Source organism: Haliotis cracherodii, unplaced genomic scaffold (genome assembly GCF_022045235.1).
Source record: "Haliotis cracherodii isolate W230 unplaced genomic scaffold, xgHalCrac1.p SCAF_8, whole genome shotgun sequence".
Taxonomy (NCBI): Eukaryota; Metazoa; Mollusca; class Gastropoda; order Lepetellida; family Haliotidae; genus Haliotis; species Haliotis cracherodii.
Window position 1 is genome coordinate 39,558,342 of NW_027266341.1, and position 27,909 is coordinate 39,586,250.

The following is a 27,909-nucleotide window of genomic DNA, read 5'->3' on the forward strand; positions in this document are numbered from 1 at the left end:
CACTGGTAGGGCAGGATATGCTCACCTTTTTGCTAACACCTGGTATCATCACTATTTGATAGCAATTTATAAACACATGCTTATTATATATTCGAAATCTTCCAACAGACTTTTCAGCAGAGATTTCTGATGATACAGGAAGGGTTTTGTCACTTTTATTTCTAGGAGTATTAAGGTACAAAACAAAACTTTCTGCTGATCCACTCAATACAGACCGGGAAGGCAGGTACATAACTACAGAGCCCCACATGTCACATATTGGCACTGGAAAAGTTAAATTGAAATAGCCACTGATGACCCAATACCAGAGGCCAAGAAGTTTTTTGTTTGTTGTTTAATGCAACACTCGGTAATATTCCAACTATGAGGGGTGTTCATTAAAGATTTCCCCTAAACAACTTAGGGTTATCATATTTGGTTGAAATTTCACATGTGTAATGATACATGTATCTATGGGTTATGTCTGAAATTGCAGCACCGAACTATTAATCTTACCACTTTTACAGGTGTTATGATCGAGTAGGGTGTGACAATGGAGCCAGTAGAATACCGAGCAGTGATTAGGTTTTTATATTTGAAAGGTCGCATACCAAAAGAAATTTTCGATGAAATGAAAGCAACTTATGGGGAAGATGCCCCATCATATGACGTTGTTAAACACTGGCTTCGCCAGTTCAAGTGTGGTCGGACATCTGTGGAAACAGCTGCCATTCCTGGTCGCCCCCATTCAGCCATTGATGAGGACACTATCCATCAAGTGGAGACCGCAATTTTGGCAGACCAAAGTATAACTGTTTGCCAGTTAGCACAAGATGTCAAGATCAGTGTAGGATCTTTGGAAAAAATCATCCATGACAATTTGAACATGCATAAGGTGTCTGCACGATGGATTCCCAGGTTGCTCACACGTTTCCAAAAGCAGGAACTAGTCAGTAGCTCAAAGGATCTTTTGGACATGTGCCAAAAAAAACAGGCAAACATTTTTGACAGACTTATCACTCAGGATGAAACATGGGTCCATCGCTATGATCCTGAGACTAAAGTTCAGTCGATGCAATGGAAGCATGTGGAGTCACCACCCCCAAAGAAGGCACCTGTCCAACCCTCTGCAGGCAAGGTCATGCTCACAGTGTTTTGGGACCAGCACGGAGTAGTGATGATGGATTTCTTGGCAAAGGGTACCACAATTAACAGGAGCTTATTATGCTTCACTGCTGCGGAAATTGCGGGACGCTATCAAGCTTAAGAGGGGTGGCATGCTGACCAAGGGTGTCCGTCTCCTGCAAGACAATGCTCTAGTACACAACTCTCATGTTGCCCAGACAGAAGCGCGGTCCTGTGGCTATGAAATCCTTCCACATCCTCCTTACTCTCCTGACCTTGCACCATCTGACTTCCACCTCTTTCCAACCATGAAGTCATTTTTGAAGGAAAAACGTTTCACAGATGATGAACACTGATTTCTGAAGTCAAGTCCTGGTTTGAGACGCAAAATGAGGGCTTTTACAAGCAAGGTCTCCATAGTTTCATAAAACGATGGGAGAAGTGTGTAACTCTTGGTGGTTCCTATGTTGAGAAAGACTAATACCAATACCAAGTTTCATTCCACTAGGTCCATTGGAAGTGGGTCAGGGGAAATCTTTAATGAACACCCCTCGTATATGACAGTGGTCTGTAAATAATCCAGTCTAGATCAGACAATCCAATGATTGCTATCATGAACATTGATCCACACAATTTGATACAATCAACATCAACCAAGTCAGTGAGTCTGACCACCTGACCCCATTAGTCGCCTCTTACGACAAGCATGGGTTGCTGAAGACCTATTCTAGCCCGGATGTTAACAAGTTAGAAGTAGATATCTACCTTGTGACACTCAGAAAATTAAGTGTATAGTGAGTGAATAAAAAAATACCTCCATGGAATAGTTTGAAGGATGTCAATTGTATACAGTATGTGCTAAAACTAAACTTCTGTATCTACTTGTCCGAAAATATGTAAAAAGTTACATATTATGATTTGCTGAGCAAACCAGGAAATGATTGCACTGCTCTTTAGTGTTTGAACTGAATTCTTCCAAACTTGTCTGGAAGAAATTATTATTGTTGTCCTATGGCAGTCGTAATGATCTTGTGTTGGACTGATTTACTTGTCTGAGTTTGCTTAAGTCCAGCTAGTTAAACACAATACAACCTCCTGGACATGGGCCAGTGTCTTCTCATTATAGTGGAAGTAAATGCACATACAGTGTGTTCCCCTATACAGCCTTCACTTCTAGAGGTCCATCGCAAGTCACAAGCAAATAGGTCCTAAGTCAAATAAGAAAGTTTGGAAGTAAGGCTGTTGTTGCAACTGCATAATAGATTATGTTGTTGCACATGGACACATATAACAGACTGTGGTCATCAACTGCATGACACCCAGTTGTGCCATATACTCAGGAGACAATGTACATATTTACTTGCATATGCTAAAGGAAAGACCCCCAGATCATCACTTTTCACATCAATGCAATGCATGTGATAAAAGATTTTATGAAAATCAGGTAAATCAAGACTGTAGTGTCAATGTCTCTAAGATGTGCTACCTATAACTTACAATATCACTTTTACAGACATGTGCAATAAAAATAAAATACCATGCCTAAGTCAACCCCCATCTTGTTGTAAATCCGAATCCCAAGTCGAGTCAAATAACATATGGTAGCTATAAAGCTTACCTTATGGCAACCCATACTTATAAAATAAGACCTACTGAAAAAGATAGCAAAATTAAAGCAAAGATTTGTGAAAAGGAGACTCCAAAGTTTTTATGAGACACATGTAAGACATAAGACAAGTAGAATATGGTAGGTTTATTGTTCACTGACAAAATCTTGATATGGTATTCAAATTTGTCATATCCTGAAGAACTTCCTGCCATGTCACCTTTTACACAACTAGATTACATCCATAGATATGTCAGAAGGTAACACATCTCCCCAATGATATGAAGCAGGCCATTAAAAGTGCTATTAATAGTGCTTTGAAATAAACTGATTTAGAAGTATTTCAGTCCTTTCAAGCTATGTGAGCTTATTGTAGTAGAAATGCCAGTAGTGATGCAGTTACAGACATTCATCACTTTGGTGAAACCTAAGAGCAGATACATGCAGTAAGACAGATCAAGGATGTAAACAAGGTTCATGGCTTCAATGCTTCGCCAGAGTGTGTCGCTAACTGTGGATTTGATAACTAGGCTATCATTTGATAGGCTTATAGCAAAAGGCAACCCCAAATAAAACTTGCAGTAACTGTTCAAAAAGTTGTCTTTACGTATCATTTTAATTATTTATGATATTATAAATGCAAAGCTTTCTAAACATCAAAACTTTAAGTAGTTTATGTTCCTCAAAATGAAATTCCCACATGTTAAAAAATATTGTCAATACCAACCACCAGTAACAGACATTGTTGACTTGAGGTACATGTTGAATGGAGATTTTCTTCATAATGTGAACAATTGTTTCATTTGATCATACTTTGTTTGTTAGTATGAAAAAAAACATTCTAGTTCCCTAATTTCTAAAAATTAGCAACTTTCAGCTGACTTAATTCTAAACAAAAACAATCTGAATCATTACATCAACGATTGGATGAAAAGGACATAATCATCATGATCATGGCAACAGCATTGTTATACCATAATATTATTACAATCTTTTTTATTTATATCAAACATATTTTACTAGAACGCAGATAAAGAATAATAATCAGTTATTTGCAATTTTCTCCATTATTGCTTAAACCAGAAGCATGTACAACATTGCACACATCGAGGGAAAATATGCAAAAGTTGGTAATTTACAAGAGAGAAAATTCCAGAATAGATTCAAACCCTGCCTAATTCAAAAGAGTGGATGAGTGAGTTTGGTTTTACACCGCTTTTAACAGTATTCCAGTTATATCACGGCGTGTCAGCTTAATGTGGGAGGAAAGCCCGAAGTGATGCAGGTCTCAGACGTTTACCACTTCGGTGAAACCCACGAGCACGGGTATGGTGCTGACAAACCTAGAAACATAATTGGGGCGAACCGGGATTCGAACCCACAATCATAGGTTTCTGGCGTGCCCAAGGGACGCAACTCTGCACAGCGAATCGCTGCGCCTGAGACGACTGGGCCACCCGTGCCCCCCAAATTCAAAAGAGCTAACATAATTAACCATGTTAACTATTTTATCATCTTCATCTTCTGTGTTTACTATTGACTGACCTTGGTAGAAGTTGTGGTTGTCTTCACTGGTATGTTTTATATTTTTCCATGATTGCTGTCAGTGTGTAACATTATATTTTGAAGTCTAAATCCAAAATCATAAAGGGTTCTGAGATCTATATTTAAATCATTTCTGATAATAATGACAGCAGCTTCAGACATACCCATTTGACATGACACCATAATAACAACATAACATTGTTACTAGTCCTTAATTGCATGAATGGCAATTTTTTATATTGAACATGAAAACTTGTCCTGAGAATCACTCGTCCTCAAAACTAGGCTATTCTTAATGGCAATTGGAGATTAAGAAGAAACATTTCTCGTCTGTTTGATTCTTTAGTACTTGTATAACAGGTATATAAATAGATGGAAAAAAAGGAAAAACTAACAGTTTTTGTCCACTAGTCCTTATAATGATAACATATAGCAAAACCCTTAAAATGGGCTAATTTCTACTAGTCCTTAGGCGACATTTTTTTTATTTGTTGGTTTACGGATGCGCCGCTCTTTCAAAGTCCAAATGTTAAAAAAAATAAAAATGAAAATTACCCTTTTTTTTATTACCGCCGATCTTTTCGACAAAAGTTCAAACAAAAAAAGATTTCTTTTCCCCGTCGAGCGTAAAGCAAAGGGAAGTCACTCTGATATTTCTTGCTGGGATCCTTCTCTAATACCATCAAAGCTTGTCAACGCAAAGTGCAGTAGTGACCAGTTTTAACTATTTCAACACTGTTGGCCGTTCAAAGCCACAAGTCACACCGCACGGTAAACCGTCCAAGCCACGTCAAAATAGTTTATGATTATATTAACCTACTTGTCATATCATTCATTTATTAAATCTATCACATTTTACAATGTCTGAAATACGTATTCCATTTGATTTTTATCATTTTTTTATCTATAGATTAAAAATATATTCACTTAACACTATTTCCCGCAATGTTATTGAAAATAAAATTCTCGGACACACTTCGACAATGGGTCCTCACGGGCTGAAACGTCTTTAATTACAAAGTAATAAAATCATCAAAAATGTATCTATAAAAGTTGCCAAACTGACATCTTAGTTATTATTTCCAACTTTTCGTGCGATCGCATATCGTAAGTCAAATGACATCTCGGCTTTCGTCGCCTGGATTTCTCGAAGAAATCTTTGTCACAGCTCGTAACCTAGCTCTATGCATCCATAAAGTTCCATATTTTTAATATAGATCGCAATTTCATGCTAAAACGTTCTGAATAACATGATTTAACCCAAACCTTTCGCCAAAGTCTGAAACTTATCGTTGCTGTAATTGGATTAGCTGCCTTAGGTCACGTGCTTAAATTTGACCAATCACGAACCTTGTAGCAGATTTTGTCGGTGAAACAATTTAAGCTTTTTAATGTATACTGACATGGCAGGACGTATGTGTTATTCATACGAAGCTTTGAAAACCGAGGTATTTCCTCATGTAAGTGAGCGGACAGCTACTATCATCGGGAAATGGGTGATGACAGATATTATTTGTAATTCTTTTTAAAATAATGTTCCAACAACGTAAACAAATGAAAATTAAAAAGAAATAGGTAAGTGGATTTTATGAATTCTTATATTTGCCGAAAAAATCGTTAGATTTGCGCTAAATTTGGACGTTATGAATGTTTTAGCTTACATTATTATTTATTTAAAACGAACTTTATTTAGTTGTTCATGAATTATTTAAACGTGAAATACACATAACTTTCATATTTATAAACAATAGGATTAATTAGACCTTTCAAATAGTGTATGGCCAAACATGTAGTAGCAAAGATGTTAATTTCAGCAGATAATTCCTTGATAAATGTTGGTTTCATCTATCACACAACAGTCTCTGGGAACTAGGTGTCACAGCAGTAATCTTCTGGTTGGCTGGTGTTGAAAGAGTTAAACGTTGCCCATGCTGCCAAAATAGCAGCGTCTTTCATGCATTTCCACCAATGACATGAATATTGTCATGTTGCCATCCTTGCACAAGCTGAGTGCCAGGGATATAATAAAATGTTCTTGAAAAATTGAGTTATTTTACTTTTATGACGGGAGGATATTTGTTTTCATGCCTACCTAACTTTGTAGGACAAAATTCCTTTTTTTTTTTTTTTTTAATTGGCCTGCCTCACTTTTGAAATGAGTTTGAAATCCGTAAACCAAGAAATAAAAAAAGCGTCGCCTTAGGATACCTTTACTATTGGGCAGTTTGGTAAGGACTACAGAACTAGTGCCAATTTCTAAAGCTGGACTGTCCAACACATCTAAACAGTGTTTTGTTTAAAGGAAAAATCCACATTCAATGAAGTAATTCCTGCAAGTTCAAGAAACTTTCCAAATTTCTAGTGTCACCCGCTGTGATATTGCTGGAAATATTGCTAAAAGCGGCGTAAAACCATACTCACTCACTATTTTTCTATCAGGAATAAATGTGCAAAATATTGGTTCATTCATAACATTTATAAAGCTGCCAGTGCCATATGTTAAAAAATATTCAGCAGGTGGGGGTAAGAAGTGTGCAAAAGATTCCATAGGCTAAAGGTAAATGTAGGATTCAAACCAACATTCAGTGGATCCTGACAAGGCTAAGGGCACAAATCTGTATGTTCTGCCCCCAAATAATTATGACTCACAAGTTGTTTTGAGTGATACGTAAGAGTTCTTTCTGAAAAAAACATTGTTCTGAGCTTGGACAAAAGCCCTATGATTAATAGCTATTATTTAAAGAGAAGTCCCAACATATACTTACACACATGATCTAAATCATAAATATTCGTGATTGGTGAACACTTCTGCATCAGATCACTCTATGCATTTTAATCAATGAATGACAGCACTACGAACAAAAGATAACATACATGAAAGCTTTGTTTATCAGCTCACTAAAAAGACAACAAACTCAACTCTGCTACACATTCTCTGTGAAACAGGACTTAGTGACTAAAGCAAGAGACTGAAATGATGACTGAATAAATAAACTTTCCAAAACTATCACCCATGGGATTTTATCAGATGTTGAAGACTCTTTCCCATGGGGATCCTTTTTCAAATAGTACCTCAAAGGAAACAATACTTGATATGACTCTTGATGGAAGTGTCGAAATGTTTTCAAAGGTGTTTTCTATGTTGTTATTACAGGAGTTCCCATGGGAGACAAAAACTCAAATACCTCAAATACTCAAAACTCAAATAGCAAAAGGAATCCATGCCAGCCTAGTTCTGGATTACTTATATCATTAAAGAATCTGGTAATGCTGGTAATGTTTAAACCTTCCAAATGCAGTCCATGCATCTGTAAAGGGGAAAACCTAGTACCTTTTCCACTACTATTTACTTGGCTCACAAATGAAAGTTTGGTCATCATGAACTTTTTAAAAGCACTTTACACAAAAAGCTTTGTTACACAATCTCAACATTCTGATTGAGGCGTAACCTCAAAACTTTTCAAATTTATGCAAAACCTGGACTTAATTACCAAAAGACATTCATCATTCTGGTAAAATCATCAGTGCCCCACAAAATGAGCTAAACTGACATGCTGGGCAATGCAGACAGCTTTAGAATGATTCAAGAGATCGGCTCAATGGAAGTAATGTTTGCATATTACCATTTGGGCCTGTCCATGTCACTACATGCTATGGTGCAGCATAAAATGGTAGTTATATTTTAAAAGAGCATAATATATCCTGCCAATTTAACATCAAGGCTGTTTGACTATTTCGTCAAAACTGGATGTCAACACTCAACAGTAGTACTTGATATGTGATGTATAAAGAATATCAAACATTGTTTCAACCTGAAAGATATTTGAGCATTTACAATAGCAAACATATACCGTAATACGCAGAGTTTTTATTAAATTAAGATGTAATGTTTTACCTTTCCGACAGATTGAGGATAGATGGCAATCTATTGAATCATGTTTACATATGTTTCCTGTTTGCAATGTCTGTTGAAGGTTAATATCATTTCGTATTGATCAGTAAACATTATATAGAACTGCGTAAAGTATTTGTATTTGAAATTTCCAACTTTACATAAATTCAAAAGTTTGTTGCGTACAACTCAGGTTGAGTTATTAAAACATCTACAATATTATGTATATAATGCATACAAAAAAAGACTTGATGTCGTAAAATCCATGTAATGTGTTTCACATTGCATTTCTTGTATATGGGTCAAAGGCCTACACACAAATAAACTAATTTTTACTTTTGACTATGACTACTGTCCTGAAACAAAGCATACTTTCTGTAAAGAAGACAAACAAGAAAACAACATTATCACTATCTCAGAATTTTGTTTGTTCATATAGTAGTGAATCTAAACTATTACCAAAAAGTCCTATAAAGCCTTAAAAAGAGATAGCCACTTGGGCTGCTTGACTTCATCAGAAATATTTGTAACCTGTCAGACGTCCCAAGTGTCAGACAGCTTATACCAGGATTAGTAAAGGTTGGTTAGTCAAGCAATAGCTACCTGTTTACCTTTCATTGAGTGGAACAGACCAGAAAACACACATTTTTAGGAATTTACAGGATATATTCATTATGCATTTTTAATGATCAAGTCATATATCTGGTTAATTTGGTTAATCTGCATCACTTAACAAGTTGCCGACAGTTGGGAGCATCTCATCAATTAGAAATTAAGACGAGGCAGTTACACTGGTCACACTTGACTGGTCTGTCTGATGATTGGGTCGTCTGACAAATGGGATGTCTGACAATAGAGAGTGAACCGAAAAAATTGACGAAATGTGAAATTAATACACTAAAAGGTCCCTTCTCAAGAAAAAATAACTCAGTCTTGATAAGTACCTTTTACATAACCTACTTTCATTGTTTCTGAGAAAACTTGTCCTCATTGCAGACACTATGCACTAAGGAAAATAACATGGATCAAGGGCCGTAACTCTGCATACAAATAATTTACAAGACCAATTTCCGAACTCAGTCTTGACAAGTATCTCTTAGATAAGAATGTAAACCTTCATTTATGTAAGTTCAGTAGTTTCTGAAAAAAGTTGTCCCCATTTCACACACTATGCACTAAGTTAAAAAACTGGAGCAAGTACCTTAACTCTAAAAAAATATGAATGTACAACAACAATTTTCAACTCATTTGAGATCGTGACCAGTAACATCAGTGTGTAAAATTTCATTTCTCTAACTTGAATAGCTTTGGAGAAAATTTGTCGACATGTTGAAGCGGACGGTCACACAACTGGAATCGTTCAGGAATGTATCATCCGCTCCACCTCATGGCGGGGGATAATGAAAACAGAAGGACACTTTACTGTGGTCATCTTATTCCACCAAGACTTCTAGTGGTATTTGATATTTTGGTTTGATGACTTGAGGTTGATGCATGGCATTAAACATTACTGACCTGCCATTCACCCAATCCATGGCATTAGAATTAACCCATTCTTTATAAAACTTTCATTACATATAAATCAAGATATAGATGCTGGCTGATTAAATATGACACATTCTATTGACCAAGCATAATGTTTGACCTCGGTCAGTACATCAAGTACGTATTAAACAACTGTCAAACTGTTCTGTGTTTATCACTAAACTGCAAGTGATTCCATGGCATTTGATTAGCTGACCAAGCAATTTCTTTTCGCAGTAATGTTCCCCTAAACCAATAAAATGTTTAAGCAACACATACTAGCGGACTACTGTTTCTGATTGGCTGATTGTAGGGTGGGGCTTGGGTTGTATTATTGCGCTGAAAGATGTCACAGATCTTGTATTATGCATTGCTATAGTTTTTGTGCTAATGATTAATAAGCAGTCTGTGAAGTTATTACTGTTGACTTATCTATTGATAAAAATGGACTTCAATATATTTATATGTTTACAGTGTGCACACACGTTTTAACAGTTATCCCTCTATAAAGAGAAAAAGTTTTAAGTAGATTCTAAACAAATCAGTCTTGATTCATAGCAATTTCAATTGAAATAAAATATACACAATTCTAAATATGCCTTTGGTTAACAGCTCATCTAACTGAAAACAGACCAATTCTCTCTCTTCAGACATTGTTCCTCCACATATATTCATTCTTTCACATATTGTTAACACATACATGGGATACACAAAACACACACAAAAATATAACAAATATATATGAAGAATGCGATATGAACTCATATCTATCTGTTTATAATTATAACTATGTAGTCTATTTATATTATCATAATCAGAGTTATCTACCCTTCAATGCAGTAGCTTACTTCTAAAATATGATGACTGTGACATCCACTAACATAAAACGACCAAATTATGTAAATGCAGACAGAAACATGCAGAGACCATAGGAAAACACCTGTTAATTACAATGGTAGATGACCTTGTCAACCTATCTCGTGTAAGTTGGGACTCCTGTTACCACACCTAGAAAGACTGCATCAAGCTACTTGGACACTATTTTGCTTGCAACTTGATGTCATATATATGACAACGTTATTTTTGAGAGGGGGGTGTTTAGAGTGTTGTTCCCCAGAGGTGCAGCTGGTCAACGCAGATCAACGAGATTGCCAAACGACCGCATCCCAAAGTGTGAGAGATATGACAATCCGTATTGGGAGAAAAAGTACAGGTAATCACCGTGAGGCTTGTGGGAAAATGCAGAAAATACCCACCTGTGCATAAAATTGAATTGTCCGACATTGCCCAGGTCGGATTCTATTGAGGGAGTCATCATTATTTAAATACGGGTAAATATTTTAAAGCCTGCACAATTTATAATCATCCATAAACATGCTGTACATAATATTGAGATCCAATATAAGAAGTAAACGACTCATGGTCATTGTTTATCGTACAATAAAACACTGTATGGAGAATAAACCATTCGCCCCTCATGCTTTATTCTCCCTGCAGTATTTTATTGTAAGACAAACAACGACCACTAGTCATTTAATTCTCAAATAAAAAGAGTAATTAAGACTTCCTTGCTATATATTTAAAACCCCTACAGATCTTAACAAGGTTCCAATTATTAGCAATAGAAATGATTGCAAATCCTGATGAAAATATGTGCATTCTGTTCATGATTTAATCCATACCAAATCCCCAACAAAATCATCAATAACTTCATCTGACAACAGTACTTACTGAAGGTCTTCTGATGAGGACTTCTTGCTGGATTTGGAAGTGGATTTGTGTCTTTTGCTACCAGTACTCTCCTGACGCTCACTGTCACCTTTCCGTTTGTGGGACCGTGATATCTTATCCAGTGTCACCTGGGAATCATTATCCTTAGTGTCATCACACATATCCTCTTCTTTATATCCTGGTGATGATGCATTTGCATTCTTATCTATATTATTTCCACTCCTTTCAACACTATTTGCACTTTTATCCACACTATATGCACTTTTCGCAACAATTTTTGTACTTTTTTCCACACTCCTTGCTGTACTCTTTTCAGAACTTTTTGCACATTTTTCAGAAATATCAACTCCCTTTTGCGACTTGTCAGCACTTTTTGGTGTCACATCAGCACTCTTTGGATTAATATCAGCATTTTTATGAGATAAATCAGCATATTTGGCTCCAACATTAGAACTTTTCTTATCGGTTTCTGAAAAATCTGAACTTTTGTTTTCCAATTTGAGTAAAGATGGAGCTGAAGCACTTTGTGAATTAGCACTGGAAGGAATATGATCCAATAAAGAAAGGTTAATCTCCACCATAATGGCCGGCTTTCCATTGGAGAAAGTCAACTGGGGGCAAGAAGGTTGGGGTGGGATTGGTAAGGGGGACAGCAATGGGGCAATGGGGGTCTTGGTTGGGGATGCAAAGGGGGAAAGTAAACATGGGGGTTTGAACTCATTTGTGGTCTCAATGATGGCATCAACATGTTTCTCACTATGCACGTCCACTTTGGAATCGGACACTGGTGGTGATGAAGACACATTTTTGTGCTCCTTCTTTCGGTTACGTTCATTATTATTATCATTTTTATCTTTGTCCTTATCACGTTCTTTCTTACGATGACTTGATGGTTTATGTTTAACTTCTTTAACTTTGTCTTTGGATACACTTTTATTGTTTTTTTCCTCCTTTTCTTGAGAAACAGGAACTTTAACAGGAGATGGTTTACTCGCCTTAGGGGAGGAAAACAAGTTGTTGCAACTTTTGTCTTTATCTTCATCAACAATAGAATTGGCCATTGTTGCAGGAACTTTGCCTGGAGTAACAGTCACAACATCTATCTCAGAATCATCACTGTCAGATATTGTTGGTTTAGATTTGAAATCAGTTTTCCTTCGTTTCTTTTCATCATGAGCTGATTTAGGTTTGTCTCTCTTTGAGTCTTTCTTGGGTGTATTTCTAGACTTGCTTGCACCACTATTGCTTTTACTGAGAGAACTGGATAAATCAGAACCCTCAGATTTAGACGTCCTATGCAAACTATCAGACATGGAACTAAGACTGGGCCTACCTCGCCCTTTCTTTTCAGGTTTTCCACTGGAAGGTTTTGAGCTGGTGCTGCTACATGTACTGGCAGTATCAGGAGAACCAAGGCTCCCCAGACTGGTGTTAGTCCTGTCATTGTTACCTGGCAAATCACAACCAGAATCTGCACCATTCTGATGACGCTCAGAACTGAAGTCTGGATCCAGATGGTCTGTGGGGAAGGGCAACGTGGATGCATGACCAATGTCTTTCAGAGGTGTCTGTGAAGTGATTGCTGTGTGCAAAATTTCATCAAGCATTTCATCATTGGTTTCATCAATCTCTTTCTGTTTCTCAGATGACTTCTTAGGAATTGGAGCTTCAGGAGACGACTGCTTTAGTTGTCTTAAAAAGCTGCCTAAGCCCCAAGAAGGTGTCTACAACAGTAAAATAAAATAATGAAAACCAACCATTCCATACAAATGTTCAACAACAAATCACAAAATCAGAGTTAAAAATACTCATGTCAAATATTTGATTGAATCAGATTTTTTTTTTTGCATATGCTGATTAGCACCTAGAAATATTGTACTGCATCCACAAAGGTAACATCCATTAATAGAACTTCCTGGACATTGCCAAACAGTTTCTGCTGTTCTGTTTGGAGGCTCAGTTCACTAAAAGACCTTGAAGCATCATTATTAACATGATGATCAGCGTTTGAAACTAAGGGAGGTCCTGGAGTCCTTGAGGTTTGCTTCTATGGCATTTGTTCTCATGTAACATCTCTTCAATGCAAAAATGATCAATAAATGTATCCAGAAGAACTGAATTGGGATGTATCTTGCATTAGACAATAATTCAGGTGGAGCAAATAGAAGAGACATGAATAGCTTGACACATGTGCAAAAATATTCGAAAGTATGCAATGAATATCTTAATTCTTGTTTATCCATAGTGTTTAATATGCCATGAATGTCTCAAGAGAAGTATTGTGTCACCTCTTTTGGTGTGGCTGTTTGCTCTTCCTCTTTCGTCACTTCCACTTGTTCCATCTTCTTTCCTTCCTCTTCCTCTTCCCCTTCAGAAGATGATGTCTCCCCCTCTGAGGATGAACTGCTGTCACTCCCATCACTGGAACTGTCAGAGCCTGAGGACATTCCGCTAACTCCTGGCTCCACCTCTCTGCAAAATACATACATACATTATCATTAATTGAGATGGAACAAATAAACTAAGTCAGAAATAGTCTTAGAACAAAGATCTAGTTAGAGAGAATGCAGGATAACATATTTAACAGTACCAGTTTAATTAAATCATTATAGTACAACCCTCACATAATTATGTTCAAGGCAATCTAATTGCACTATAGGCTGTTATGGTAACAAATCAAATAATGTCAAATTATATTTCACATAGAAGAGCTATCCCTTTCAAAATGATTGAGATCAAGAAGTCAAATATAAACTCTTGAGTGAGATGGCTGTACATAGTGAATTATCTGTCTAGACTAACACATTCAATTAAAGAGGCTGACATAAAGATTAAACCATCATTATCACCAGAGGGCTTCATTTACAGAGAGTCATCTCTCATTATGTTGGGAAACATGGAAATTAATTTCTCAATACAAAACTTAAAGTAAAGATTTCGTTTCAAATTATTGATTTCCCAGGCCTGTAGTTTGAAGTGGTTTAAAGAAATTTCTAGTCAGCTTTCAGGAAATCAATTCATAAAATTGGTAAAAAAATGTCAATGCATTTCTACACCAAGGCAGTGAAAGATTTCATCAGAGAGTTATATCCTCACACTAACTTCCTTATTGAGTCAGCAGAAGAAAATTAATGGACTTCTACCCAGTCCATGTCAATTGATACAATTTGCAAAACTGTAATTCTCCACAAGATCTGCTATAAATGCTCCATGAAGCATTAATACCCAAGAATCTAAATGAAACTAGTCCCCCAATGACCCATTCAGTTCCCTTGGATCAATTGGCAACACATAGATACACATTAACTATCCATATCATACTGGGCAAAATTAGTCTCAATAACATTTTAATCCATTACAGTGACTTTCAACAGCACATAATAGATCCAACACAACTGTCACAGCTAACAACATCAACGCCAGAGTATGATTAGAACCAAATATCTGCAGAAACAGATTCCATAGGATGAAATAGGCAAAATAGTGATGAAACCCAATTTTCATTCAAAAGGCAAGGGTTTGTTTTATTGTTGCCTATCATCACACTCAGTATTGACGGTGAACAAATGATTCTTGACCTAACAAACCAGTGATTGTTATTATGAGAAACAATCCACACCATTGGGGTACAATGCCACATTATCAACCATGCCACTGAGCTTGCCACACAGTGAGTAAGGTGTGAAAACTCCATGAAAGAGTCATAGTATAGGGATATGAAGGGGAAATGTAGATGTCAGAAACTGGAGCCGATGCTACATTGCTTGATGTGAAGGGAAATGTAGATGTCAGAAACTGGAGCCGATGCTACATTGCTTGATATGAAGGGAAATGTAGATGTCAGAAACTGGAGCCGATGCTACATTGCTTGATGTGAAGGGAAATGTAGACGTCAACTGGAGCTGATGCTACATTGCTTGATATGAAGGAGAAATGTAGATGTCAGAAACTGGAGCCGATGCTACATTGCTTGATATGAAGGGGAAATGTAGATGTCAGAAACTGGACCCGATGCTACATTGCTTGATATGAAGGGAAATGTAGATGTCAGAAACTGGAGCCGATGCTACATTGCTTGATATGAAGGGAAATGTAGATGTCAGAAACTGGAGCCGATGCTACATTGCTTGATGTGAAGGGAAATGTAGATGTCAGAAACTGGAGCCGATGCTACATTGCTTGATATGAAGGGAAATGTAGATGTCAGAAACTGGAGCTGATGCTACATTGCTTGATATGAAGGGGAAATGTAGATGTCAGAAACTGGAGCCGATGCTACATTGCTTGATTTGAAGGGGAAATGTAGACGTCAGAAACTGGAGCCGATGCTACATTGCTTGATATGAAGGGGAAATGTAGATGTCAGAAACTGGAGCCGATGCTACACTGCTTGATATGAAGGAAAATGTAGACGTCAGAAACTGGAGCCGATGCTACATTGCTTGATATGAAGGGAAATGTAGACGTCAGAAAAGGGAAATGTAAATGTCAGTAACTTTGCTAGATATGAAGGGGAAATTCATTATTACAAAACCCAAATCATCCCTCATCATACAGCTTGGGACAAAGGTTGCCATGATTTTGAATTTCTATGCACACATCCAGATAGGCCACTGAATATGGTTTCTGAATTTTTTATTTTCTATATTTCCAACTCTCATGGATAGATGAGGTAAAGAAATGCATTTATCTTGGCATTGCTGAGGGGAACTGAGGGAAAACAAAATTCATCATTCCATCTCCATATTTTGTAATGGTAAGCACAGTAGAATTATATCTGTTTTTAAATCAAATGTGAATTTACTTTTGCAGGGACAATACAACAAAGTAAAGGCACTTCCTCCTGTCTTCGTTGAAGTCATATAGAGTGCTGTCATTCCGCCAGATGACTGAGTAAACATTTCAGTTAGGTGAAAGAGTGCACCGTTAGGCAAGATACTGCATTTCAAACATGGGTCTCACATTCAGTACAACACTACAGCCTGTCATTACTGCCTGGTTGCACCACCTTCACAACAGGGGGCTTAAACAACACAATTCTGTTTGTCATCCTACAGATTTTCAATGAAATATGAGCAAGAGGGTTAAAGGTGTCTCATGATGCAGATGTCTATGTTACAGCCCCCATTCTATATAGTGATCTGACCTGGGCCAGACAAACCAGAAGGTTAGTGTGAAAAATTACCCCAACACTGGTGTACACAGTGAGACGCATGCAGTCACGTAATAGCTCAGAGCCCATGAGCTCTTGTCAGACACTGGCAAATAAATGGTTTTTGAAATATCAAACTGATGGAAAGATTGATTTCATCACAACCTATGTAATCCATCAGTGATGAAAATACATGAGTAGGGTTTTGTTATTCCTACATACCATCAAATACACTGGTGATCCATAACTTGACAACTAGAGCATCTTCTGTGAGATGTTGAGCTTGGATTATATATAGCGCATATTATCACTTCTTGAAAATGATAATACAAATTAACACAAAAATACCCTCTGAGACAGCAAAGGTTGACTACAAAATAATGTGACATGCTGAAGTGACTCATAAATCATCACTTAAGTTGAAGGAAAATGCACTGCAACTGTTGGAGATCAAGCACCTTTGGGAAATGCCTTTGTAGTCTTTTTCAATTATATTACAACACTCAAAAGTGAGAAAATCAGTCAAATAGTTTTTGGCTTTGACAAGAACCTTCAAAGCAAGTATTTGATCGGCCTTCTCTTGCAAGTCAAACAGAGTCTCAATCAAGAACAATTCCTGTGATCCCTATTTAAGTCATGTTTCGCTGACTCTTCCCATTTCCCTCTAAATTAAAGAGATTGAGCGTGACAATCGATCATCATTGCTTGATATGAGCTCATGCTGGACATTTTCCCACATAGCCTGTGTGCAAGTACCAACACCAGCAGACAAGAGCTGCAGGGATGCATTTACCATAGGACTGTGGTATAGCTCCTCTACTTATCCTTGGATACAGAGGGTGAAAAGCCATGTTGCATTTTGTGGGGCCAAGTGTGTGTGTGTGTGTGTGTGTGAGTGTGAGTGTGAGTGTGAGTGTGAGTGAGTGTGTGTGTGTGTGTGTGAGTGTGTGTGTGTGTGTGTGTGTGTGCTCATTATCTCAAATAATTACTCTCAAATAATTACTTTCAAATGAACTCATGTTAAATTGAAAAATAACCAATCACTCAGTTTCAGTTTCAAATATTAATCAATTCATCATTAATGGATTGTGACACTATTAAATGCTGGTGATCAGTCAAATCAAATGACGTCAGTGATTCAATCAATGTACTTGTAACAAACTTTAACATTTCAAATAACTATTAACATGAAAAGCAGATATGAGAGTCAGATCAATAAATAACTAAACATGAAACTGCAGTCAAATTAGAAAATTCATACTATTGCAAAACTAAAGTCACCATGACAATCTTCTTTATTTCAATTTTATCCGAAGTTCATGTTTGATTTGCAGCATCTAACAGAATGGATAACCGTGTAATCCATTTTCAAAGTACAAGTGCTTACACTATAATGTGGTGGTTCTGATTACACATTATTTCAAAATATAACATTGCTACGTGATAGATTGCAAAGAACAATGCAGAACGAAGTGTAGATTATTTCACGATAAAACATCGTTCTATCATGACCTCATTTCTGGAGATTCAAACATGAGCTCACAACTTGATGACATCGTATATTGGACCAGGTTATTTTTGAGGAGAGTGTCTAGAGAGTTGTTCCCCAGAGATGTAGCTGGCCAAATGATCGCATCAAAAAGCTTGAGAGATATGACAATCAGTATTGGCAGAAAAAGTACAAGTAATCAACGTGAGGATTGTGAGAATATGGGGAAATACCCAACCGTGCCCCTCCTGATTTTTTCTCCCAAATGCAACCCTCATGATTTACACTCTCCTTTATTTCTTAAACAGTGTAGGTTGGCAGGCTTTTTCTCCTATCTGTTTCAGTATCCCAGCAACTATGCTGGAGAACAACTAAAAAGGGAGAAACTGATAGGGTCACCGCCTTAACTACTACATGAGGTCAGGTCAGTTTATCAGAATCACATCAATTATTTAGAAAGTTTCTTATTAATAAAAATCTGTGAACATGGTTATATAAGCATCTGACAGCGACAGTGGCAGCCTGTGATGTTCAGTCACTACTGGAACAGCAAAGGCAGGATTACTTCTTCTATCAAGGTAACTAGCTGTAATTTAATAACCTCTCACAGCTAAAGAAATATCCTTCATTAGTGAAACCCTCAATTCCAAGACGAACTTGGGAATTCTCCCAAATGATATTATTGCATTTTTTGCAGCACTTGGCTTTCATGTCACGATCTAAACACAACTGATGTGTTCATCTCAGTGGACAGGTTTCGTGCATGTTAACATCTTGAAGACTAGGTTCAATCACTTAGGAATGAGCAAAACCTAAACTGTCCATTGCAAAATATTTTCATTGCTAACAGAAGAATTGTTTTGATAAACCTATCTTTCAGGATACTTGTTCTTTTCAGATGAAATACAGAGTTTACAGTTTCAGATCTGTAGAAAATATCCTGTAAATTATGAATAACAAACTTTCTTTTCAAGGTCTATTTGTATTCAGAAACTTATTCCTGGAGGTAAATCTGATTAAAATCAGATCTTAGTGCTCGCTACTGCCACACAAATATCTAAGCACATCCAATTACAGGTCATGCCAGAATGACCAATCAGAGTGTTGCCTACGAGATTGAGAATGAAAGTATCAATGTATTTTGTAATCATGCAACCCCAAAAAAGGTTACACAGGGAATTGAGAAAGAAACGAATGTTTCCAACATTTGGAAGAGACTTTCAATTGCCTCTTGGAAGTACTGCCATACAATATCGACCATCCATTAGACATTTCAGAATTTTCTTTTGTTCAGTTTTCAAATTTTGATTTGATAACATAAACATAATTCAAAGCGAAGTCTGGAATGGAAGTCACCATTTTGAAACTAGTACAGTAAAGCTCGAGAAAGCTGCTTTCTGATTGGCGAATGTCTACTTCCTGTCAATTCATTGGTAGGTCAACATTTACGAAGGGTGGTTCTCACATGACCCATACTGGGCCATGTCTATAGATAATTTTTAAGTAATAGCGAGCACTAAGTTCTGATTTCAATGAGATTGCCTGAGGGTAAAACTAATAACATCTTGTATTTAAAAACACTATACTATTTCAGTACCATCATTGGATCAATGTTAATAACTGCAATAAATCTGTGAACTGTGGAAGTAAAAGGGAGATATGCATGAGCATGAAACTGCAACCTTTAATTTACTGTCACCTGTCTAGAATCAATACATCGCACCAATAGTGTCACACAGCACACTGAAGAAACAGTAGTAACACAGAGGTCATGAGGACAAGTTACTTCAAAGTAGAAAATGACAGAGTAGCTGTCTGAGTCATGGTGCTGTGACACAGGCATTAAATGGTCATTATTGTTAATTAGTGCCTTCAGGTAACATATGTCTGTCTGACACCCTATCAGAAGTAACACATGGATGCCTTTCAGCGCCAGTGTTTTCCATAGGGAGGATACAGAATTAAAAAGCTTCTGGGTGAAGATTCAATGTCCACCTTACACATGCAGTGTCCAACAACACATACAATAACTTGTGATACCTTATGCTTATCATAGATGGAGATTTCCTTGTCTGAATCACAACTTATTGACTGAGTGAAAATAATCAGATGCAACTCACCGAACTTTGATTGTATTTCTTATCAGAATAAAATATCAGTTTAATCTGATGTGCATGCTACAATTGAATTAGTCTCAATGATACAACATTCATACTTATTGGGATTCACAGTGGATATTTTTTAAGATATCAATTCTCAATTTCTATGCATACAGTACAGAATGCAATACTTTCTATGCACACCATGTCATAGGAAGAAATTGATGTACTGATTCCTTTAGGGTATGGAAATGTAGTCTAATTCTTTATTCAGTACTTGTTTGGGCCTATGCCCCATGGTACAATTGAGGGTTGACAGAAGACAGTGTGACCAAACGGTGATTCATTGCGTGATGTACAAACATGGCTGTATTTCAAATTATAGATTTTTCTCGGTTTGAAATTAGTATATTAAACATAGATAATGTGGGATGGACATGAAACTTCTCAGGAATATACTGCTGTTACATATGCATTACAAATTAACCAGAAATGATATTCGACCTCCACACAGCCCATGTTACATGCCTTACAAATCCTCTGGTCTGTGAAAGGTATACAGGTATCATACATGTGATGAATGTCTCCTGTGTACATCGTGACACACTGACAGATTTACACCACCTCCCCCTTGCAGGCAAATGGGGGACAAACATTACTCTGTTCTCCATGCATGAATGTAGATAATTTACATCAGAATTCTTAATACTGCCCACTCATTGTAATGAACTCTACCACACTTGAAGCAAAGGAATTCATATTTTCTGCTGCCATTAAAAATGAATAATTCATAACATCAAGACAAAATTTATCAAAGACTCCACTTATGCATAGACCTTACTGTGGTGTAGGGTTTGCCATGATTTTCCATCACAAGTTTCACAAAGAAAAAGAACAAAGTATCATGGAACAAATGGGTTGAGATAAAACCATGAGTAACTCCTCACTGAAGATCAAGTGTGTCAACCAGTTCCAGTGAGACAGAAACATGGTTTCGAACTTCAAACAAGGATGTTTCAAATACTTTTCATATTTCATCTGTGCACAGGTTAGTTTATTGCAGCAGACTGCAACTGACGAACAGCAAATGAATTATTGTTATTTCTTTGATCGTTTCTTCCATAACTATCAACATCATTCAGTCATTTTGCATCCACTATAATCTAAACGTTTGCCTCTTTAATCACAGTCCCAAGGAGAAATACTGATCATCAGTCAGTAATCCAGACAAATCAGTGTGTTACTACTGAAATATAAAGTGCAAACTGACCAAAAGGAGTACAGCATCAGAACACATCCTAAGTGAACCTCAGCAACTACATTTCAATGCACATGCAGCAGCAGCAGTACCACCAATCCTGTCCAAACTCTTCATCCCTAACAAAATGAAATTAATCAAACCTAACCTCAAAGTGCTGGTTAACTATTATTTCACATCTTTTACAATGCAATCACTTGACAAGTCATACTTTCCCTTGCAAACCAATTCGCTACCTGAAACAGCCACTAAAAAACTTGCATTATGCTAAAATCATTTGTCCAGGGATTTTATTTTGAGAAACCATTGATTTTTCTTGCTGCTGTAAGCCTCTATATGCAATTGAATCAATCTTGTTCAGTTGTCATTAACTTGATGAGCAACAAGGAAAGAAAACCTATAGCAGGAAAGTGAAATGACTATGTGTGATAATACATATCTTCGAGAAAACAAAGTCCAAACTTCAGCTCACCCATCTGTGCCACATATTTCAACCAGACTGTTAAACATTTTAATGAAGACCTCAATATAATGAAAGTGATCTTCATCTTAAACGAACTTCAAAATGTTGGTTAAATTGTCAATCATTTCAATTTTCTGTTGTTTTTCTTTCATGTTCTCGTGCTGTTTAGATTGTTCACCTATTACACAACACATTAGTTACACGATTTAGTTCTACCTCAATCAGGAAGCTGTGGCTTATGAAGAGAGCAGAAAACCTTGCAACCATCATGTCATCCCTTCATGAACACACAGTTTACCAGTCACACAAAATCATATCTCAAAGTGTACAAGGACAAGACATAACACAAGAAAGAATACTTGCTTCTAACTGAACAGATGTCTTACCCACCTAAGCCCCCATCAAAATGTAACTACCACAACTTTTTGCCAATCAGTTCTCAGTGTGTTATGAGAAACAACTTACTGAGTTATTACCAATCAATTTCTAGGGGTGCTGCAATGAAGATGAAGCAATATGTTGACAATATCAGGGATTTGTGGAATCAAGTCAAGTTGATAGCAGGCAATTAATGGAACCATTATCTTGACATCTAGTCCTACTGGTAAGCCCCAACAGAGATCAATACATTCAAACTCAGGCTGCTGCTGCTTTAGATGAGATCCTTGACCATCATCAAATAATACCAATCCATGGCATAAGCTATTCCTTAAAAGATTACATATCTACACATAATTCTTTCTTGTAACTTGACAGCAGTCACAGGACAGCTGCAAAGTGAACATTGAAAAAAGAGTGAGTGAGTTTGGTTTAACGCCGCTTTTTAACAGTATTACAGTTATATCATAGCGTGTCAGCTTAATGTGGGAGGAAAGCCCGAAGTGATGCAGGTCTCAGACGTTTACCACTTCGGTGAAACCCACAAGCACGGGTATGGTGCTGACAAACCTAGAAACATAATCGGGGTGAACCGGGATTCGAACCCATAATCATAGGTTTCTGGCGTGTCCAGGGGACGCAACTCTGCACACCCGTGCCCCCCATTGACAAAAGAAACAGTGTTAGATATACAGAAAACGAAATGACTGCATAATATATATATGTTCATAGAGATTTGACAATATGTTTTCACTGTTCAAGTATGTTCTGTTTCATATTAACATTGTGACAAAAGCAGGAATTCAATGATACATGTTGTAAATGTGTGGCAGTAGATGAGTTAATGTTTGTTTTCTTGTGGACTGAACAACAGCTGGTGAGGTATCAGAGCCGACAAATATGTCAGAATTGGAAACAAATAAGAAAAGTGGCATGAGCTGTGCCAGGATTGCAGCTGTCACCTACATGATGTCAAAACTCCCAACATATGTCAAGCTTAATACTGACATGTGAGCATGTGTGTTGTCAGCACAGGAGATGTGATGGTGTCAGTGTTCTACCTGGTGTACAACAGCAGCACAAGGGCACCAGGTTTTTGTGACCTCCACATACAGACACCCTGTTATAGTCGTACACAGGCACATGACAGTGTATATTGCTCCCGACATCAACATCAAATGAATGACATACGTGTGAAAGAGTATCCAAGTATATATTTTATCTCCAGTAAGAAACACACAAGAGCACAAGTGCAGTTCCCTGTGACTTCTAGAGCCACAGCTTCGGACCCCTTGTCATTAAGGCGAAGAGGGATAAGCAGCAATTTCGGGGTACCATTCATAAGGTATGACAATATAATTCAAAATCTATTTCTTTTTATTCCCAAACTAGTAGACCTAAGATACAGAACAAGAGTGCTTTGAGAGCACAGCATCCCCCGCATAAAAAATTTTAACGAGTCAAATGAAGCTCCGTTAAACAGGGGCAGTAACTCTGTCAAAATTAGTTGAAACGAAACAGGACTGCGATATGCGTATCATCAACATGTCAACATCTTGTGTGTAGAGTGTCAGGGATATTCTCTGGAAACTGTAGGAGGAGCTGATTTCACAAGCTTAGTACCCTCTGTGGGACAGACAGACGGATGGATGGACTGCGCCACGACATAATCCCCCTTCGGCCATTTCTGGCCCGGCGGGGGATAAAAAGTAGTGTGCTAGGGATTGCACTGCAGAGCATATACAGCCATGTTGGTATCCAATTCTGAACAATACGCACTCAATGAGAAAACACCAACATGCATAAGGTATGCCAAGTGATATACATACCATGGCAATATTGTCTATGAAGGTCTGTTTCTCAGGTAACAATGCAGGACCAGGTGTTGGGAATTGCCTGTGAACATCTCAAGTAACACCCTCACAGTATTTTACAATAGCTGGTAGACATGCAACACTGGCCACACAGCACATAATAACACCTTGTGCAAAGATGCTTTATCCATGAACACATTACATTCATCAAAAAGAGCCTAACTTTCATTGGCACTTACTACAGTCCCCATGAAAGAATTATTATGTTCAATTCTTGTTCTTTTCACTCACCAGTAGGATAGAAGGAATATTTATGCAAAGTAGTTTTCTTACAATTTACACAGCTGTTAGTATAACTTCCCAAATTATGTTTCCTTATAGCAGAAGACATCATTGTGCATTTCAAAGATCAAAAGCCAATGAAGATCCAGGATAGACCCATGCTTGTCAAAAGAGGTGACTAACAGTATCGAGTGGTCAGACTCAGTGACTTGGTTGATGCATGTCAATGTATAATAATTACAGATTGAAGCTCATGATGTCAATCACTTGATTGTCTGGTCCAGACTCAATTATTTAGAGACCACTGTCATATAGCTGGAATACTGCTGAGTATGGTGTTAAACATAAAAACAAGAATGATCCAAATATAAAAAAGGTAGGACGTGTGTCAAGAGGCAGAAATAGTATTTTAACAAGATACTTATATCTGTAACTGACATCCAGACCAACTATCATAATACGAGTTGAGATGTCATCAATTTGTCTGCTACTGTATGTCATTTTACACCTGCACTCCCTTCCAGTATTACTGGTCTACTCTGGACCACACACAGAGAGAGGAATAATAATAGTAACACATAACTTGAGTAATATTCAGAATGAATGTGATCCTGCAAGTATACCAGTCCTAAAGGAAAGCTTCAGAAGGAAAGCTTCAGAAGGAAAGCTCTCAATGGCAAGCTTTCTCTCTCCGTGCTTGTAATATACCTCACAAGACAAGCATTAAGTTGTGAACCCTTCTGTACCATATCTAACCAGACCTAATCAAACATAAGAAGCTTATGTACAGCAAAATCATACAATACAGAGGATATGAGTGTATAGGAAATCAGGACTAGCAAAGGACAGGAAGATAACTTACTTACATGGGTTATCAAATCTTGACATTGATACAGGTATGCACTTAGGACTGCAAAAAGACTCTGACATTGACTTCAAACATGTCATATCTACAAGTGACTGAAATCACCAACAAATCATCACCATTTCTGCCATCACACAAAAAATGGGAAATCCCAACAGTCAATGTATATCTTTTTCATCAATATTCATGTTTCATTCAAAGAATCCAATTACGTGCAATGGGGGTTCACATAGTAATCAAGTACAGCTTGAAGATTAACATTACAGGACTCCAGTGGGTGTAAACAGTTGTCTGTTCAGAGCTCCAACCTCCAATAGCAGGCACTTGGTCACTTGGACAGGACCTCTTACTGGTGTTTGTGGTACCTCCTGCCCACATTGCCATTAGGTAATGGACACATAAAAACCACATAAGCCATCCAGTCTAATCTGTGTTCAATTTCCATTGCCCACTATCCTGATTACAGACAGCAGTGGTAAATTACACAAAGTTTGCCAGACTGTTTATAGCCTTGCATTACAAAATGTCCAGTCCTAGCTCAGGATGAACAAGCCGATTAATCTCTGCACGAAGACATCACTGATTTGTCTGAACTGTTGTCATGTGAACAAAAGAATTATTAATTTCTTCAACAAAGACATAGATTCTGTCTTATGAATTAGTAAGCATATCGAGTGCGTGAAAAGTGCATAACATTATATTACAGTAATATCCCTGCCTGAACACCAAAATGCACTTAACACATGGAACATGTAAGGAATCAAACCTAGATCTTCATCATGAAGGGCAAATGCTTTAACTCCACAGCCTACAAACACATTGACAAGAACATGATACTTGAAACAAACTGTTTCACACTGTTCAAGTAAGAATCTAGTTTGGAGAAAATAAGCATATTTGGCCATACACATAAATATCAGAATGGATTTGCAAGCACAAATAGACCCTTCCAGACAATCATCCACATACATTATATACCTTCTCTATAACAGAAATACATGATTTAAAACGATCATGCAACATAAATCATCCAAAACATCAAATCACAATTCAGTGAATTCTTTTTTTTCTATTCAATGAGAGAGGTATTGGATTCTTAAACATGTCAATCACCTGCACCAAATCACTGGGCCTTGACTCACAGGTAGAATACAATTTCCATATAGCGGATTTGCCTGTACTTTAAATATGACAAAAGGTGTTCACATGTGCAAGTGATCAATTAGCATGACAAGATCAGAGTTGTGGTCATGTCTCCTTGGAAAGACTTCATTCTTCAATTCGTCTCGGTAGGTGGGCAGGGGGAAAGAAAAAAAGAAAAGCAATTCTAATTTTTTTAAATCAGTTTTCTCTTCCACAACATGTCTGCTGGTATAAAAAAACAAAAAGTGGTTTAATGTTTTACGAGAGCCTGCAACACAGCTGTTGCTTTAAAACAATGCAAACCTGACAAATCAAGCGGGAAGACTGTTTTGCATCTATGCATCTTATCATTATTATATATCTTTTCAGGAATAACAAGAAACTTTATTTTGATTCCTAATAGATGTTAACTACTGCGGGTCCTTATTTTAAAATATTTTTGGGTGCAATATGCCATCAGTTCATTGTCAGGATAAAAAATAGGAGCAAAGTCTAAATTATATCTTCCCATTTCAACAAAATCTGCAAAGTTTGTATAAAAAAGGTGTGGTCTTACGTGCAATCAATCATGGAGGAAAGTCACAGATAATTACTTCTAATTCACAGATCTGTTATAACAATAAATAATTCCAGTAAGCTACATGAACTCAGTCATTCTTTGGTATATATGTATCACTCAGCTGGGCCTGGCACAGGGTCAAGACAACTGCTTGGTGGTCTAACAAGCCACAGAGCCACAGCAAGAGGGTTTCGGCTGATTAACAAACTGATACACGAAATGTTTATATCGGTGATGGGTGGGCCATGCACAAGCTTACACAAAAAAGTGGATGAAGCACAACTGTGAGTGAGTGAGTGAGTGAATATGGTTTTACGCCGCTTTTAGCAATATTCCAGCAATATCACGGCGGGGGACACCAGAAATGGGCTTCACACACTGTACCCATGTCGGGAATCGAACCCGGGTCTTCGGCGTGACGAGCGAACGCTTTAAATACGAGGCTACCCGACCGCCCCAAGCACAACGGTGTCTGATTGTACATAGCTGTCTGTTTTGCTCCAGTGTACTTGACAACATGAAGCATAAAAGTTTCGTTGAATAGTTCTCTTAAACATGTCATAACACAAGGTCCATATCCTTTATGAAAATCACCCTATGCTCACATTGTGCAGTTGTTGACACTGAAATAGAAACAATCTTGTTGGTAATGAAAATGTGAGGTTGGAAAGAGATACCAACAGAGCTTAGTGCAGAAGAGTAGGAACTATTTCAACTGTTCCACACTTGATCGTAAGATGACATACTCACAGATAATTCACTGATTCCCACATTGACACATACAGCTGTTGTTTTGAAGGATAACAGTTTCCTGTGTGTCATAAACACCTGCTCTTGTATTTTCAATCACCAGAACTCTCCATACAAAGATAAGAATTGGTTTATAGAACCTTACAACAGTAGTACATTTATAGCATGCATTGTTACTGTAAATTGCCAAATCTTAAGGCTGAGTAACACAGAAGATTGATAAAATGATGAGGATTATCAAAAAGATATGGCCAA

General features: G+C 37.3%; 1 protein-coding gene across 1 annotated transcript in view; it reads right to left on the reverse strand.

Annotated features, from left to right (window-relative positions):
- LOC139451131 (AF4/FMR2 family member 4-like) overlaps positions 1 to 27,909 on the reverse strand; it is a 154,090-nt gene that overhangs the window by 29,926 nt on the left and 96,255 nt on the right. The window contains exons 10-11 of the mRNA XM_071232927.1: positions 13,691 to 13,874; positions 11,403 to 13,126 (exon numbers count right to left, since the gene is read on the reverse strand). Of these exons, the coding sequence (XP_071089028.1) occupies positions 11,403 to 13,126; positions 13,691 to 13,874 (1,908 nt within the window). The remainder of the gene's footprint in view (positions 1 to 11,402; positions 13,127 to 13,690; positions 13,875 to 27,909) is intronic.